At 44.2% G+C, this 18,665-nt stretch overlaps 1 protein-coding gene across 1 annotated transcript in view; it reads right to left on the reverse strand.

The window, feature by feature from the left end:
- HAT1 (histone acetyltransferase 1) overlaps nucleotides 1-11,654 on the reverse strand; it is a 29,364-nt gene extending 17,710 nt beyond the window's left edge. The window contains exons 1-4 of the mRNA XM_081894905.1: nucleotides 11,510-11,654; nucleotides 3,821-3,892; nucleotides 2,648-2,723; nucleotides 1,559-1,679 (exon numbers count right to left, since the gene is read on the reverse strand). Coding sequence (XP_081751031.1) covers nucleotides 1,559-1,679; nucleotides 2,648-2,723; nucleotides 3,821-3,892; nucleotides 11,510-11,516 — 276 coding nt within the window. The 5' untranslated portion in view covers nucleotides 11,517-11,654. The remainder of the gene's footprint in view (nucleotides 1-1,558; nucleotides 1,680-2,647; nucleotides 2,724-3,820; nucleotides 3,893-11,509) is intronic.
- Between the last annotated feature and the right edge of the window lie 7,011 nt (nucleotides 11,655-18,665).

The raw sequence follows: 18,665 nt of genomic DNA on the forward strand, positions 1-18,665 counted from the left end.
CTCCCGTTTCTCGGTCCCTGCTCCTACCAACCTAGCAGTTCGAAAGCACATCAAAGTGCAAGTAGATAAATAGGTACCTTCCCAGCGGGGTAAACAGCGTTTCCGTGCGCTGCTCTGGTTCGCCAGGAGTGGCTTAGTCATGCTGGCCACATGACCCAGAAGCTGTACGCTGGCTCCTTCGGCCAATAAAGCGAGATGAGCGCCGCAACCCCAGAGTCGGTCACAACTGGACCTAATGGTCCCTAATCTTTCCATTAGACCCAGACCCTCCCTCCAGCCTGCAATATGAGGGATAATGATACCAACTTAACTTACAGAGTTGTTACAACCATTTCACTCATAAATAATGAGATTCTGTATGAAGGGATGTAATGATACTGGTGCCGCAGATAATTAGTCACAACAACTGTGATTTTCAGGGAGTACATTTCTCTGTGATTTTGAGGAGGTACATTTCTCTGAAACAGCCATCTGCTTTAGCTAGAATCAACGGGTGACCAACTCCTGTGGCAATTTATGAATTGCGGCCTCTGGTGAGTTTGTCTTTAAAATATAAAAATAAAAACTCTGCAGCATATTTGCAAATTAAGACTCCTTCAGTTTTAAATGAGTAAACAACGCTTCTGTACTGCACGAGGCTTATGTTTTTTAACAGTTGTTGCTCCTAATTAATGAACCACTCACACTGATAAATTTCTGTACAGATCACATCTTAAGGAGAAACAAACCTGTTTTTATGCGGTGCTATTGTTTTCCCTCAGTGTGTACCAAACTGGATTTTCAACGCTACTCTTAAAAGCGGCAAAAATATACTCGAACTGCAAATTTATTCCAAATGTTTTTATATATGTTTTAAGGAACTGGTGTTCATTCCAAGTACTTTAAAGATGTTTAGTCACTTGGGTGCTGCTATATCACTCTTCCTGAAATTTATTTAGGCTTTACACCAGGCATAGGCAAACTCGGCCCTCCAGATGTTTTGGGACTACAACTCCCATCATCCCTAGCTAACAGGACCAGTGGTCAGGGATGATGGGAGTTGTAGTCCCAAAACATCTGGAAGGCCGAGTTTGCGTATGCCTGCTTTACACAGAACACAAAAGTGACGTAGTGTTCCAATCCACAACCTGGAGTGCTTATGAACACAAGGAGACAGACAGAGTGGATTAATTTGTATGATGAGCTTTAAACAATGCAGAAAAGGCTTTGGCCAAGAAGCAGATCTTAAGAGCAGCAATTTGAAGGAAGAGAAGTTTTCCTTTTGGATAAGAAAACTACCGTTGGTTCTGTGAGAAAGGATTGCCATTTAACAAAGTTGGATACTGCTTTGAGTGTTGTTGAAATGGAAAAATACAATAGAATTATGTAAAAAAGGGGGGATCTGAATGATCAAAACCACCATCTGTATAATTTCCACTGATTTAAGTGATAAGTGCAATGGTGCAGGATTTTGGGAACAAGCGTGAGGTCGTAAAAAGCTTGAGAAGAGTAAAATGAAGGGTTCAGCTACAATGGCAAACTTATTTATCTAAGGTGACATCTGAACGTTTGACTTTACCTCCACACAGTCAAAGTTCTCATTAACTTTGGATGTATAATCAATGCGAAACAGTGTTGACAAGTTACCAGCAATGTAGTACAAAAGAATCTTCAGTCCCTTGTAACCAAAGGCAACCTCACTGCAGGAGAAAGAAAAATTAGGTTATAGCTGAATGCTAATCAACTCCACCAAGAAAATTAACTTCTCCCATACAGATAGATGTCATTACTGTTAAAATTTTTGAAGGATTTACCACAACAGAGCCTTCAGTGTTGCCTTTAAAAATTCCTTCAATTCACCCAAACATACCGCTAGTCATTTCTCTAAATGTGTCTCATGAAACAAATCTGCCCAATTTACAAGTTTGTCAGTGATAGGTACAGCAGGTATTTCACCTTACACATGTATGGCTACATTTACAGTGGACGCTCGGGTTGCAAACGTGATCCATGTGGGAAGCACGTTCGCAACCCGCAGCACCATGTGATTTGACGCTTCTGCGCATAGTGCGATTTAGCACTTCTGAACATGCGCAAGTGCCAAAACCCAGAAGTAACCCGCTCTGGTACTTCCGGGTTCGGCACGGTGCGCAACCCCAAATCACGCAACCTGAGGCGTCTGTAACCCAAGATATGACTGGATATACTTTGTAGCATTGGCAGAGTTTGTGTTATTTTTGTCAGTGTCAGCTAAGGTTGGGTGATATATTGATATATCGTCCAAAACCAGTTTGAAGTCCACATTGTGTTATCAGTTTCATAATTTTTGACCTGGCGATATATCGTGAATCATTATGTTTTTGTGTATGTGCTATGCAGGAATCATTATACGGCAAAAAACCATGAAGCCAGCCAATGCCTCTACATAGCTCCATCCTTATTTCAGACATCGTGATATATCAGTATATCATGATGTTTAGCGGGTGAAATATCATGATGTTGAAAACCATATATCGCCCAGCCCTAGCGGGTAGGGCTTGCAACCTTGCAACTACAGAAAATTATAGGGCCATACAAAAATGCTCACTAGAATAGCTGCACTAGTACAAATATGTAATATGAATATCAACTTCTTAACTTATTTCTGACACTTTCTTGCATCACTTACTCATCCCCAAAAACTTGGTGGCTGAACTCTGGATGAAATGTTGTATTGTCATCTTCCAAATCCTCCTGAAAACGGACTGATGAGAAAAAGGACTGATTATAAGCTTTGCCAACATGTTTTACTTAATTCACAGAAGTCCAAACCAGTTAATACTTCCTTGCCTTCTTCTGCTTCAAAGGTCTACCGGGGTCAGGCCTTCTACACTTAAAATATCCCATAGTTTTACTTTCTAAACATTAAATATAAATATTATCCCATTATAAAAACTATCTTATGTTAATTTAGCTGGTGGATGGAAGTGTGGATTCTTTTCTTCAGAACTTGGGGGGGGGGGAGCTGTTTTTCCAGAATTCCCTAGAGAAGGTGAATGCATGCTTCCTTAACATTTCTTGATTTGTCATTAAATTTTAGGGCTGCTTCACAGAACGTGTCCAAAGGTGGCCTAGTTATATTTTTTAAATAAATAAGAATAAAAAAGTGAATATTCTCTACACTCTGTTTAAGCCTGTCAGTGAAATTCAAAACCCAGACAAAAATCAATTCAATGCATAGCTAACAACAGCCTTAACGTGTGGTACTCTTTGTCAATTCCTAGATGTAGGAGACTGATGTTAGCAAATTGCCGCACAATAGTTGTTGTTTTCCCCCAATGTAAACAATTTGACTGTAACCTGCAGGTTGCAATTTGGTGACAATTACGTTATTGGTTTATGCTGTCCTCCACTCTGCAAGCAGCACACACTTAACATTTAACAGATGAGGAGCGGGAAACGTCCTTGCCCCAAGACCAGCTAATTCAAAGTTGAACAGATATTTAAAGCTGGGTCTAACACACTATTTGATGAACCACACCTGCCTCTCCCTTTCATGAGTTCAGTGCTGATAGAGGCCATGATAATTTCAATCAGACAATTTTCAGACATATTCAGTACATGGCTAGTTGTGAGGATGGAAAGTGTGCGCTGTGAAATGCCATCAATGTTGTTTCTGTTCACTCCTTTCTGCAATAGTAATTAGGCAGTGATGCACCCATACACAGGAACAGAAGAGTGAACAAACTAAGTTCTCTGTTGCTCTGCTAACTCTAAAATGGAGCCTCCAAAATGGAGGCTCAAAGCAACACCTAAAACATTGCCAAGCTTAAGGATCAAAGCTATAATTTCAAAACCTTACCTAATTTTAGGTGAATTGCTTCATTTGTATTACACTTATACTCGGCCAATTTCTTTTCCATAGCAGAAAGCCCTAGGAAAACACATTTAAATAAGTTCTCACCGCAATTCAAACCATTTTCAAATAACGTTATCATTTTGGCTTATCCAACATAAAACTGTAGAGAAATAAACGGGAATTAGGTAGTGCTTTGAAGCATGAGTTGTTGTGTTAATACAAAACAAGGAAAGCTGTAAGCCTGAGATGCTATGTAAGAGGCCCACAAGATCCTGCTGTAGGTTCTCAGTACTTTTAGAATTCAGGCAAATAGTTACTTGCCTGATGCAAGTAAAAATTATTCCCAGGCGATCAAGCAAAGGTGCTTTACACATTGGCTCTCAATGTAAGCATGCATGGGGCATGTGGGCTAGTATCATAGAATTGTAGAGTTGAAAGGGACGAGGGCCATTTGGTTCATCCCCCTGCAATCCATGAATCTCACTGTCCAAAGTGGAGCTCGACCCATGACCCTGAGATTAAGAGTCTCATGCTCTATTGATTGAGCTAGGCTAATACTTTAAGCATATTGCCCTTTGCCAGAGGGCAATGCCACACTTGCCATGCCATGCAGAACCGTGGAATGCTGCTTATTTGCAAGACAAAAATGTGACCTCTTTCATCCTGTGCCTCAGACAGCAAGATTTCGTTCACATCTCCTAGCCCTGCCATGACATCCATTAACACGGAAGATCTTGCATGTTTGAGATTTATATTGGTTCAGACAAAACAGTCACAGATCTCCTGCACAACCCTGCAGTGTTATTTTTCTCCCACACGGGAAGAGGGCATTTTCAGTGGCAAATAAAACGCTACTGCCAAATGGGGTTTCAAAATAAATAAATAAATAAATCTAGCTGTCTTGAGTTTTGTTTCCCCCCCCCAATGGTTTTGCTAAAATTATTTCATTAATGCCACAGAAAAAAATAAGTGGAATTATAAATATGGTTTAAGTCAGAACTTGGCTGAGGAACACATAATAAAAATGTTTGTTACATTTAGCACTACTACAGTGTTAAGTAAGGGGCCAATAATAAGGGAACCACATATAGCCTCTAACAGTGCATTACAACAGACAGAGAAATCATAAAGTGGTCCTCCAAGACCCTCAGGAATTGTCAAGTGGTCTCCGGGGAGGAAATGCTTTGTCATGGGTTAAAGGAGAGTGTGCCTACCATTTTTGGTCTACAAATGAGCCAGGTGGACTGTCAAGGCACCGGTACATAAGATACCACTACGTGAAATGAAGTTCCAGAAAGGGAATTATCAAATTAGCCATGATACCAATTCCAAGCAAAAAAATTTTTATTATTGTTTGTCATTGTCCATAACAACATTTGGTACATATAAAAATATGATCAGTGACCACACCGCAGAGCTCGGAAGTTGAAGTTCAGTCCACTGATCTGTTAACCTCTGCATGCTGCTTAGGGTTACATTTTCAGTTCATGGTAAACACCAAGGGTTGGCAAGGCTTGCCGGGCCGGCACAGCATGACGCCAGAAATTGCATCTGCACATGTCCGCGGTGCCGGAAATCGCCTCTGTGCATGCCCAGACACCGAAAATCACACCTGCGCAGAAGCAATTTTTGGCGTCTGGGCAAGCGCAGAAACAATTTCCGGTGCCATGAACATGCACAGATGTGATTTCTGGAGTCTGGGCATGTGCAGAAGCAATTTCCTGAGCCGTGGAAGAGAGTCCCCACGCCGTGCTGGTTTAGTGCAGCACAGGGGGACTCACCAAATGGGCGGCTAGTTTCTGGGGCGGTTCGTGGGCTGCTTAAATGGCCTCTGTGGGCCGCAGGTTGGGGACCCCAGTAAACACCATTTTGTTGTTTTTACACTTGCACTGACATGTTGCACATCCTTTCTTCTATCTACAAAAAAACTCTGTAGGATACAGAGAAGCATCAACACATGTTTCAGTTCTCCATTTTCAAGTGTCCGTCCCAAGTCTTCAAGACCTGGATTGACAGAAATCTGTATATGCTGTATCACCATGCTCTGACAGCAAACTCTTTTCAGTTATTTCAGTAATGTTCCACTAACTTCTTGTTGCTTGGTAGTGTGGAGGAAGTTTAATATGCTTGGGAGTCAGCTTCTTATCTCCACTCAAAATTTTGAGCAATATTTATAATTCTGCTCAGCTGACCAGCAGGTTCACTGTTGTCACCACTCTCCAAGATTTCTTCTGCTCCAAGCAAAATTCATAAATGCAGCAGCTAGACTGGGAGTGGCCGGCGAGACTGTATAATGCTGGTCCTGAAAGACGTACATTGGCTCTCAGTAATTCAAAGTATTGGTGCTGACCTTTAAAGCCTTAAATGGTCTTGGCCCTTGAACCAGGCAGAGGGCCTTCTTGGTAGTGGCACCCGCCTGTGGAACGTCCTCCCATCAGATGTCAAGGAAATATCTGACTTTTACAAGACATCTGAAGGCAGCCCTGTATCAGGAAACTGTTAATGTCTGATGTTTTACAATTTTTTATATGGGTTGCGGAATAATAGTAATAATAATATTACATAAACAGGCTATTAGGTACAATATTAAAGCAGTGACATAATCAATACCAAGCATTTTGAAGACCAGAATGAACCCTGACATCGTTATGAATCTTCAGTGTAGTAGGGTATACTAGAGGAAGGCGCCAAGCATCTGTGAGTTTGCGTACAGGCATTCTAGCAAGATCATAAAGTTTAAGGTAGTCATCTAGAGTTTTGGCTGTGGATAACTCTCTTAGCTGGAACAATAAGGTATGAAGTTGTATCAAAATCGTCTCTTCCATTTGCCACATATATTACTGTGTCCCCAAGTAGCAACCATGTTTTTTAAAGAAGGTTGATTTATCACTTATGTTACTGGCAGGGATAAGCAAAGATGAGCATTCTTCTATCAATACCGTACATGCCATTCCCATACATTATTTAGCTTGGAGCTTTCCAAACTGTGTGTGGCGACACTTTCGTGTGTTGACTGCAGTACGTGAACACTCCCCATGCTCCTCCTGGAACTGGAAAGCAGTTAGTAAAACATCTGGATGCTTCTTTTAACTAACTCATTTTTCCCTTGTGTTTGTAGTCAGAGTAGGAAGTATCATAACACACCACACATTTGTTTTCACCTGTTCATAACAATTAAACTTTTGAATTATATATCAATGCACATTCTCTTCAAACTTGATTCTCTGGAATCTTGCACCTTTGCAAGTCCTTGCTCAATTACATGTCTCACACAATCATGTATCAACTCTTGACAAAATCTGCAGATCTTTGCATTGCAGGTATCTCCTCAAAGAACTGACAGGATCAATTGCTATTTACATGCAGAGCAATGTAAAAAGAGGTTGACTGAGGCCTTGTAAGTATGACCAGTGAAGCCAAGGATAGAAAGTGAACAGGGATCTGGGATGCAGATCAAACGACCCAGACAAACACTAGAATAAACGAACAATGTTCTTAATATCTGCCTTTTCCCAACACCCTCTCCTCCCTCCTAACAACCATTGCCTAGCATCTGTTACCATGACACCCTCTCTAATGTTCCATCTTCCTGACCACTGTGACCTGGGGACTATATACCACATGAGCCCCTTTCTCAAGTCCTCTTTCCCAAATTCCATCTCCTTGGGCAAAAAAAAAATGCAGCCAACCTATGGCCTGTAGACCAGCACTTCTTTAACTCTCTGTGTCCTCCTACCTAGCATGCTCCCCAAGAACATAAAAGATAGGACACATGCTGTTCTTATAAGTTAGATGATGGCAGTTGCTTGCTTTCCATTGAGGGCAACATCTCTCCCCAACTCATTTTACCAAAAATGGCATTCACACTCTCATTTAACTTAGGAAACAGCAATTTATTACATTACACAAATTCAACATGGAGATAAAACACCCTCAACTTTCAAGCTTTGAATTTTAAGAATCTGTTAAAATTGTCATAATTATGAACAGATGTTAAAAAAAAACACTTCACAATAAACCTTGTGAAGATGGTTAGGGGGGGAAATAAACTTGATAAGTTTGATAAGATGGTACACAGTAAACAAAAACATGAAAATTGTTTGACCACCTTGCAAGATGGCAGTCAAGCTAATAAGAATCTTTTTCTGGCAACCTAGATTTTAAAATTTAGCATATTGCTGTTTCAGAAAAAACACTCACATGCTCTTAACCCCCACCCTTCAAAAAAAAAAAAAAGCCTGCATCCTTAATTTTAGGGAAGTGGTCTAGTTTACTGTGTGGAGACACCTTCAAATAATTAACACACTAAGGGCGTGTTAAGTGCTTTCAAAATCTGGATACAACAGCAGATCAAAGGTTAGCGCAATAGCAGCCCAACATTTCAACAAATGTACCATGTCCAACATGTCAGAGCACCATTCCAATACAACTGCAATTACATATTGCAGTACACACATTTCTTCCCAACCTCCACCCATATGACCTGATGTGGTTTTGACACTAGCCTAATGAGCTAGAGAGAAGCCAGAACAGTATAGGAATCTAATATGCCATAGCCAGGCCTAGGAGACAAACTAAGTCCAGGACCTTCATGACTGCATGCATGCCCCAGGTTGGTTAGCTATGTTTTAGAGCAAGATTGGGATATTCCTCATTCCCTCAGGATTACCGTATTTTTCGCTCTATAGGACGCACTTTTTCCCTGTCAAAAATGAAGGGGAAATGTGTGTGCGTCCTATGGAGCGAAGACGCCATAGCCCCACTACCCTCTCCCGGCTGTAGAGGTGACGCGCGGCTATGGCAGGAGCCTCCATAGCCGCGCGTCACCTCTCCAGCCGGGAGAGCGCGCGTGGGGCTAAAGAAGCCCGGCTTACTCTCTCCCGGCTGGAGAGGTGATGCGCGGCTATGGCAGCAGCCTCTCCGCTGCGCCTCTCCGCTGCTCCCTGACCTGCTCTTTGGGGCTGGTGGTGGGCTTCCCCCCACCAGCCCCAAAGTGCAGGTTGAAAGGAACCTGAAGCCTGGAGAGTGAGAGGGGTCGGTGTGCACCGACCCCTCTCGCTCTCCAGGCTTCCAATGTAGCCGCCTGAACGCACCTTAAAGGGCACCTTGTTTTAGAGCGGGAAAACAAGAGAGGGAAAATTCTCCCACTCTCTGCGCAGCGCCTCCTGCCGCTTCGCTGAAGGGGTGCTGGGCAGAGAGAGGAAGAATTTTTTTCCCTTGTTCTCCCCCCTCTAAAACAAGGTGCGTCCTATTGTCCGGTGCGTCCTATGGTGCGAAAAATACGGTAATCTGTTGGGAGGCTGCTGCTGGCAGTCCGCAAAGACAAACATAGGCAGTGTCAGAAACAAAAGTGTTCTGGATTAACTAATTCAGAAGAAATAGTGCCTTGCTTCAATTTTCATGATACCTCAGATTAGAATTCCCAATCCTAATTTACATAGAAGTAAACTGCAACGGGTTTAATGGGGTTATTCATAAGTACACACAGAAATTTATTTTAGTACATCAGATCAGTACAACTACTGTTCTGAAAAGCAAGTAAAAGGAATTCCTTTATAACTTTCAGTGTGTCGTATACATACACACACACTAAGGAAAAACCAACCAATTTATTCTCAGGCAGCTGGGGTGGGGGACTTATTTTAGCTATGCAACCAGGAAAAGTGTTTATTTTTTAAAACAACAACAAACCTGCCCCCTCCAATTGTTCTGAAACTATAAATGGGGGAAAGACTTCAAAAACAAGGAGGAAATGAATAGGAAGGAAGGAACTCAGGTGGGATGGAAGAAAGGGGCACCTTCAGAAAGTGATGGAGGGCACCTAAACTGAAGGTTGCCCACCTGCACTGCAATTTAGAGTATTTCACTGTAAAATATATACTTAATTTATAAACAGACTAATCTTATACATGTCTATTCAAAAGCAAGTCCCATCAACTTCAATGGGACTCACTTCCAAGTAAACTAGGCAGCCAAACATGATGCAGTGGTACCTTGGGATGCGAACGGGATCCGTTCTGGAGCCCCGTTCGAATCCAGAAGCAAACGTAACTAGCGATGGCATGTCTGCGCACGTGCACGTTGCTTTTCGCCGCTTCTGCGCATGATGTTATTTTGAGTGTCTGCGCATGCGGCGAAACCCAGAAGTAACGCACTCCGTTACTTCCGGGTTGCCGCAGAGCGCAACTCGAATGCGCTCAACATGAAGCATATTCAACCCAAGGTATGACTGTACATGTTTACTTAAAATTAAATCCTGCTGAGGGGAACTCAACCAACCGGTCCATCTGGGCAAGAATTGCAGCTTGCCAGATGGAACAATCTTCCCTCTGTTCCCCTATGCGCTGTTTTTTTGGGGGGGTGTTCTCCAGGTTCACCCCAAGCCAATTTTGGAGGGGGGCTGGGGGGAAAAGCTTCGTTGGGCAAGCAGAAGTCTTGTGTGGGGCTTCCACTGGGCTTCACCTAATTCACAGGTTAGGTGAATCCCACTCACTGTGTTCAACTGGGTTTACTATTAAGCATGCAAATGATGTCCATCTCAGTAATTTCAAATGATCATGGCAATCTGCCCCAGAAATATTATGTTCTGTGGGTGATACGTAGTGTTAGTCATACTAGATAAGTGGACTTAACTAACCTAAGTCCACCAATTTAGCCGACCTATTCAGAGTATGATTTAGTTGCATATTAACCCATGCACTTAACACAATAATAATATTTTTGAGCTAGTCACAGACAAAATTGCATACCAAGGACATTGGTGGTTCAGTGGTAGAATTCTTGCCTGCCATGCAGGAGGCCCAGGTTTGATTTCTGGCCAATGCAACTTGCCTTTAATTCCTACCTCTGGGATAGCTCAGTCAGTAAAGCATGAGACTCTTAATCTTAGGGTCGTGGGTTCAAGTCCATGGTAGGCAAAAAATTCCTGCATTGCAGGGGGTTGAACTCGTGGTCCTTTTCCAACTCTACAATTCTATGATTCTACCCTAAGGCTCCAAATATCAAGCAGTACATAGAAAGCCTCTATCTTTAAATCAGCATGGGTACAACCACCTTGCCGATTCAGAAAGGGAAAAAAGACGTGCCCAAAGTTAGAATAAAACTGCTAGCTGCACAAGAGGTCGGGCGGCTGCAGCACTTCAGAACAGAAGCAATCTCACAGCAAGGCATGGGGCTGCGCATCTCCGCCCTTCAAATATTTTATTTTTTTTCAAGGGGGAGGAAGGGGCGCTTAATTCTGGCACAGCGACAGGGGACCCGTTTTAGGAACGGGTCCAGACCCACCTGTCGAAACGCAAGCGAACCGCAGTGCCCATGCTTCGTCCTTTACTTTCCTGACAGGCCGTCAGTGCCTGACAGGGTGGGGATGCCCCCCACCCCACGTCGCACCCCATGGCAGTTCCCCCCACCCACCCACCCATGGCAACGGGTCCCGAGTGAACTTCGAGGCGGCCGCGAATTTCAGGGCCGGGTTCGGAGGCAGCCCCAAAGCGGAGGCATTTTTCCCAGTCAGAGGGGGAGAAACCAACCCACCCGGGTAACCGGCAGCCGTTTTCCCGCGCAGCAGAGAGCACAGCTTCCCGGGGCTACTTGGACGGGACGGGGGCCACTTCCAGCTCACGCCTTGCCTCAGGGAGGCCTAACCCAAGCAGCCGGCCAGCCTCTCTTTCTCTCCCGCCATGACCCGCTTACCCGCCATTTCCGAAGCGGCGGCGGCGGCAACGGCGGCCTCGGGCGCCAAGCGAAGCCCTCCGAGCCAGCCCAACTGAGCGAATCAAGCCGCGCGCCCACACGCCGGAAACGGCGTCGCGGAGGAGGGACGCACACGCACGCACTTCCGTTCTCTCTAGGCTCCAGGCTGGAGAGGAGAGACGCGGGGCAAAACGTTAGGAGCGCCGGCGCATGCGCGGCGTTCTGGGAAGCGCCCTTCCTGCACGGTCGGGCGCTGACCTTCGCGCAGAACTCCGTTCCCAAGGGCTTATTTGCATAGCTCCGCCCAGCTCCCTTCCAACGCTCCGCCCTCTTGGGCTGTACGCCGGGCTATGCAAGAGATAGAGAGAGAGCGGTCTTCTAAAATGCGATGGGCTTTGGAAATAGCTGCTCTTCTTCACACCAGTAGGGATGGGAGAAATTCGCTTTAGTTCGCATTTAAACCGAATTTATCAAATGTATCTGCAAACCCATGATCAGCAACAACAAAATGAATCCGTTGACACCCGTCTGTCATAGGAGACAATGGACCAGAACCTGCAAGGGAAACTTTTTTTATTCTTAATACTGCTCTTTTGTGCGAATGCATGTCTGTGCAAAAGAGCTGTTTTAATTGTAAAAAAATAGAAATGCCTTAAATGTGCCTTCAGCAGCTGGTTGTGGGAAAAGGCAGACTGCAAGTCTTTTCTTTGGGCTGATGGAAACAAAATGGAAATAACGGCACAGAGGGAGACAGCACCCTGCCAAACATCACCATAGGGTGGGGTTTTCTTCAGCCAGAGCTTGCAGAAACTCCATTCCGTCACCTCTCAGGTGGGCACCATTGCCATTCTAATAGAACAAGGGAGGTGTTTGTTATGATTTCCGGCACATCTTTTCCTAGAAAAATAGCACTGACCACAGGTTTATATACAAACAAACCACATCACCCACAAACAGGAAATATCCCAATCAAACAGATCTCCTCATAGGAGCAGTGTGAGTGGGGTCTTGGCGCACCACATAGGCAATCTCATCCTTTCTTTCCACACTGTGGCTCCAGTCCAAATCATCTGTCAGGAGGGCTATTCCCAGGACACAGGCCTGGCCAGGATGGCTGAGGCAGCTTCTTCACAGGTGGGCTGGCCTTGCTTTCTTATATCCGGTTCTGTTGCTGTGAGGGATAATCGAAGATCACCTCTGTCTGTTATGTTAAGGCAATTCTACATTGGGCTGAGTCACCCTTTCATGCACCTGAATACCTCCTTTCACAATAATACTTACACAAAGAAACAGCACCCCACACACTAACATTGCTGCAGCCACACACCTTGCCCGTGACAAACAAGATTCGGACAGTTTGGTGCACACAGCGACAGAGTTCAGAAGTGGAAGGGAGAAGGAAGCAGAAGTGACATAGCCGCAGAGTGTATGTGGCACTCCATCCACTGGGAAGCACGGTAATTTCTCTGTTCACTCTACTTCTCTGTTTTCTGTTTTCTTCACTTTTCTGTTTTATTTTCTCGGTCACTTCTCTGTTTTCTTCACTTTTCATTTCCCTCTGTGGCCCCCTAGTCCTGTGTGACATGGACCCCCATTTATGCAATTTTCACATGTGGCCCCCTTGGAATATACGGGGGTGGGGAGAATATGGCCCCCCCGGTGGGGAAAACTACTGTAAAGCACTTTGCATACAGTGGTACCTCAGGATTCGAACGGGATCCGTTCCGGAGCCCTGTTCACATCCTGAACAGAACGTAAGATGCGACAGCGCATGTGTGGGTTGTGTTTCGCCACTTCTGCGCATGCGTGTGAGGTCATTTTGACCGTCTGCGCATGCACGAACGGCAAAACCCACTCCGTTACTCCCAGGTCACCGTGGAGTGCAACCCAACCCGAAAATACTTATCCTGAAGTGTATTTATCCCGAGGTATGACTGTATTATGTTGCCAGAAGGGCGCTGTCCAACATACAAGTAGGCTGGAGGTTTGCAGAATTATAAAAGTCTCTCAACCTACTGCAAACCCCCAGGTCACAAACTATAAGAAAAAGAGGTCACAAACGGACTAGGATTCTCTATCGATAGAGATTTGCGGTTCCCTATAGCAACAACAACAACAATATTCAAAAACAGCACGCTAGACCAAAACAAATCAGATTCAGAAGATCTCATATTTTTCTGCTTGTCTAGTTTGCCTATTTTGGCTCTTTAAAGAGTTAATCACATGTCTGGAAGCAGTTTGATAAAGCTGAAGTTAGTGTTTAATGTGTATGCTAAACAGTCAAAGCTATTTTAAACATCAGCTCCATTCAGAACTACCAATCTAGTGTAATAACACACTTGATACTACAGGATAATATCCCAATCACAGGTAACAGAATTAAATAACAAGTAACAAATGAGGGTAATAATGAATGCTGAATATTTCAGTAACAAGACTGTTAACATGGAATGCATAGCTTTTCAAAGCGAAAAATGAGCTGGGGACGATAACGGTGTAAATCAAGAAACACACAGTTTCCAAGTGGTTGGTTGTTTTGGGGGGGTTTTCTGTAACTAATGTTTTTATTATTTAAATTTGTTAGTGCATAAAATCTCCCCTAACGTGACTAAAATCTAGAATGTGATGTTAATTGTGCATACAGGACAATCCTAAACATCACCAAGCTTGCTATCCAGTCAGCAACAAAAATAAGATAAAGACCATGGGGCATTTGCCTTGCCCCAGATGCCACAAAAAACCCAAGACCCAGTCACACCCAGACTGTCTGAAGAGTCCAAAAACTAGACCTGTGGGATAGGACAAGTTTCATAGGCAGGCAGGCAGGTAGTCACAGGCATAGACTCTGGATTTTATAGGTACCAACTCCTAGGGTCTGTGGGGTCTTTGGCACCCACAATAAAATATTTGAGGGGGCCGGGCCCACACAAAATTGATGGGCATTCCCATTCAAATGGTGAGTGTACATTGCATCATGTGATTGATTATGTGGGGCTGGGCTTAACTGTGCTCCCACAACATTTTATTCAAGTTGGCACCCCAGCTATATGTGGCAGCCCACTAGAAAAGGCTGTGCCTACATCAGGGGCATCTCCAGGTGGTGTTTGATTAGTTTAGCCTCAGTCAGCATGGCTAGTGCAGAGGAGTGATGGGAGTTGAAGTACACATCATCTGGGGTGCACCGTGTTAGGCTACCCCTCCCTGACCTACAGCGTGAGGCCACTCACTTGGCCCTCACATTACCCATGTTGTTTTGCATCGCCTAGTCCTCTGCCATCCTATCTACACACGCAACCCCACCATCATTAACTTGACTCTCTGGGGTCTGCTTTTCATACCCTCCTCTATGCCTGCCTGCCTGGTTCATCACAGCAACAGGTGACTGCTACTTTAGTTATGCATTGCCAGGCTGTGGTCCTACATTGCGAAAGGAACCATGCATCTTCAACCACAAACAGCAGCAGTGGGCCTTATTTTTTATTCATTTACTCAATCTATATTATAGCCCACCCATCCTCCCAAAGGAGCTCTGGGTGGCATTCGGGTGAGAATTTGTGTACCTTTGTTTCCCTTGCGTGGAGACACTGCTACCGTTTGCTGAGGAAGAGAGGAAGGAAGGTTTAGTTAGCCAATCCAGAGTTAGGCAATGCACTTTGTGTTGTTTAATGCAGCAGGGCGGAGACATGGAGGAGGAGGGTGGGTTATTGGTTTGGTTTTGTTCTTATAATTTTTATGGTTTTCTTATCTGGTGTTTTAATGCTGTTGTCAGATGCTGTTATGGTTGCTCGAGAGTAACCAGGCAAAACTCCAACCTGTCTTTTACAAGCTTTATTCTTGGTGCAAACTATTTACAGTGAAGGGTGTTGTAAGTTCATGTCCGGCTCGATCACTAGCAGAATCCGGGGGTGGTCGGTTTTTGTACCTCCCCCAGCATAAATGTTTCGTCACCCCCAGCCTTTTCCGCCCCTCCCTGCGCCAAAGACTACTGCGCAGAATGGGCGCTGGCAAAGGCGCACTTCCTGCCTCTCCGCCTTGCTCAGGCTCAGTGTTAAGGCTCTCCCTAGCATCCTCTGGTCCGTGCACCTCTTCTCCACTGGAGGAGGGGCTTTCCTCCTCGCCAGAAGAGAAACTGCTTCACAAGATTTTCCGAGGCTCCCTATAACACAACTGCCCTTCCATCTCTCGCCTCTGAGCCGATGGCAGTTCCCTGACAGTTGTGAACCACCCTGAGATGTACGGTTGAAAGGCGGTATACTACTACTACTACTACTACTACTACTAATAATAATAATAATAATAATACACAGTCATCTTACTTGAAAGAGAAGATTTTCCCTTCTTTATGTTCCTGTCTGGGGTGCATTCCCCACATAGAGACCAACTCCTAGGGGCCAGTGGCGTAGCGTGGGTTGTCAGCACCTGGGGCAAGGCAAGTAATTTGCGCCCCCTAACCTGTGGATTTGCGCCCCCTAACCTGTGGATTTGTGCCCCCTAACCCTAACCCCCAGATGTTGCGCCCAGTGCGGCCGGCCCCCCCTGCACCCCCACGCTATGCCACTGCTAGGGGCCAATGTCCCTTCAGCCCCCCGAATAAAATATTTGAGGGGGCTGGGTGCCCCCAAAGTTGATGAGCATTGCCATTCAAACAGCATGCATGTGCCACGTCTTGTGATCGATTATGCAGGGTGGGACTTACCTGCCCCACCCAATATTTTATTTAAGCTGGCACCCCTGATTCCCCAGCTGGAAGAATTAAAGATCAGGATCCTGCTGGGCCCTCTGTGAGTGTAGCCTTGAGGCAGATTCAAAATAAGAGAAGTACCAGCAATCGGCTCTTCCAATATTTTTTCAGAGGCACTTTGTGCAATGTGCCTTTAACCTTAGTGCCCCCTTGCACTGTTCTAAGTGTGCACAATGTAAGACAAATGCCGAAAACCCAGAAATAAGTGTTCTGGTTTTCGAACGTTTTTCGGAAGCCAAATGTCTGATGCGGCTGTCGGCTATTGTTTCCAGGGCACCTGCACCAATCAGAAGCTGTGCCTTGTTTTCGAACATTTCGAAAGTCATATGGACTTCCAGAATGGATTAAGTTTGGCACTTTCGTTTTTTCTATTTATTTTGCGTTGTTGTTTTTTTGCTTTTTCGGTTAATTTGTTTTTGTGACTGTGTGGAACCCAGTTCAGCTAATGATTGATTGATTATGTTACTGTGGAAATGGATAAAAGCCACCCATCCAAACAATGACTATTATCAGTGCAGGTAAGAAAAAAAATCATTTTAATTTTTATCATCTACAATACTGTCTTATTTGTTTTATAGTACAGTACATTGATTATTGCTTTCATTTTATGGATCAATGGTCTCGTTAGATAGTAAAATTCATGTTAAATTGCTGATTTAGGGTTGTTTTTAAAAGTCTGGAACGGATTAATCTGTTTTGCATTACTTTCTATGGGAAAGCACACCTTGGTTTTGGAACGGACTTCTGGAACAGATTAAGTTTGAGAACCAAGGTACCACTGTAGATATTTAGCCACATATCCAACCATTGACCTGCTTCTGTGGGTGTGCTGCAACTTGAAATAAAAAAATTAAAGTCTTATATATATGTGTGTTCATATATATATAAATGTTCATAAAGGTGCGTATATGGATATGTGGACCACATGTCTGGAGCAGCACAGGAAGACCGTCCTGAAACCATTTTGAATCCCAACTGACCAAATGTTTTCTCTGCAAGGAGGGAGGGGGTGAGGGAACCTTCCCATTGCCTCAGGAATTGGGAAATCACCATCTCAAAGGAATGGCCAGACTACCAGGAAAGGCAATCAGATAAGGCATTATCAGATAACCTGACAGAAAGGAAAAACAACAACATTCAAATTTCTGTTGTAGACCACCTTTTCTGTGATGTAGGTATGATGTATGGAGGGGTGGTCTTCAGTTCCAGGGAAGGCAATTTAAAATGTCTATATAAGGGCAGGCACACCTTTGTTCTGGGTCCTCCTCCTTTCCTGCGTGTGAGGGAGCACCCTGTTGCAACAGTTCAATAAAGATCAGGCTTACTAGCCGCTTTGCTTCTCAATATTCTCTGGTTGGCCTCTGTTATTTTCTCCTACCGGTGGAGAACCTACAAAGGACTCTATAAGGGCTCTTGTGTCCCCCATAAGGGAATGAGGGCAGATTTTATTACAGACTGGATGGAGAGTTAGCTGGAATCCTGAGTTAGCTGAAATACATGGAACCAGGCAGAGAGCCTTCTCGGTAGTGGCACCCGCCCTGTGGAACGCCCTCCCACCAGATATCAAACAGAAAAATAACTACCAAACTTTTAGAAGACATCTGAAGGCAGCCCTGTTTAGGGAAGCTTTTAATGTTTAATAGGTTATTGTATTTTAGTGTTTTGTTGGAAGCCACCCAGAGTGGCTGGGGAGGCCCAGCCAGATGGGCAGGGTATAAATAGTAAATAATAATAATAATAATAATAATAATAATAATAATAATAATAAATTAATTTTCCTACAGCATGTTGCAGCTGTGTGGGTAGAGCAAGAGGGGATGTCAGCATTTCCTCCCAGTGCCATCAATCTACTGAAAATAATTCCTTCTATATCTATGGATTGATACTGTATTTCTCTCAAATTTCTTGATTTATCGGCTCAGCTTTGAGTGAAGTCATCCTTACATACAGCCAGCAAATAAAAATAACATTGAAAGCACGCCTTTGATTAAAGCCAAAGGAATCTCTTCCCCACCCCCCACCCCCATTAGGTCACCAGAGACTGAAGACCTGGAAGTCGCAAAGGATGGCTGCTCTTGTTTTTTACAGTTCAGAAGTTTCCATTCATCACCTACTTACCTTACCCAGTGATCTAGCAAAATTAATGAGCTGTGATAACAAAGGAGCTTTTCTACTGCAGAGAACTTGAGCTTTTGCCAGACACACACAAAAGACTTTAGTAACCGGAGCATTTGTGATTGAAGAAACCAAGGTGTTTGTAGGAAATATTAGACTATGATTCACAAACTGCTTAAGCAATTTGGGTGGCTGGGATCCCAAACATATGAACAAAGGAGCTGCCTTACGACTCATACTATTGGTCCATTATCTAGCCCAGGCATAGGCAAACTCCGGCCCTCCAGATGTTTGGGATTA

The sequence above is a fragment of the Podarcis melisellensis genome (assembly GCF_964234715.1).
Source record: "Podarcis melisellensis genome assembly, chromosome: 1".
Lineage (NCBI taxonomy): Eukaryota > Metazoa > Chordata > Lepidosauria > Squamata > Lacertidae > Podarcis > Podarcis melisellensis.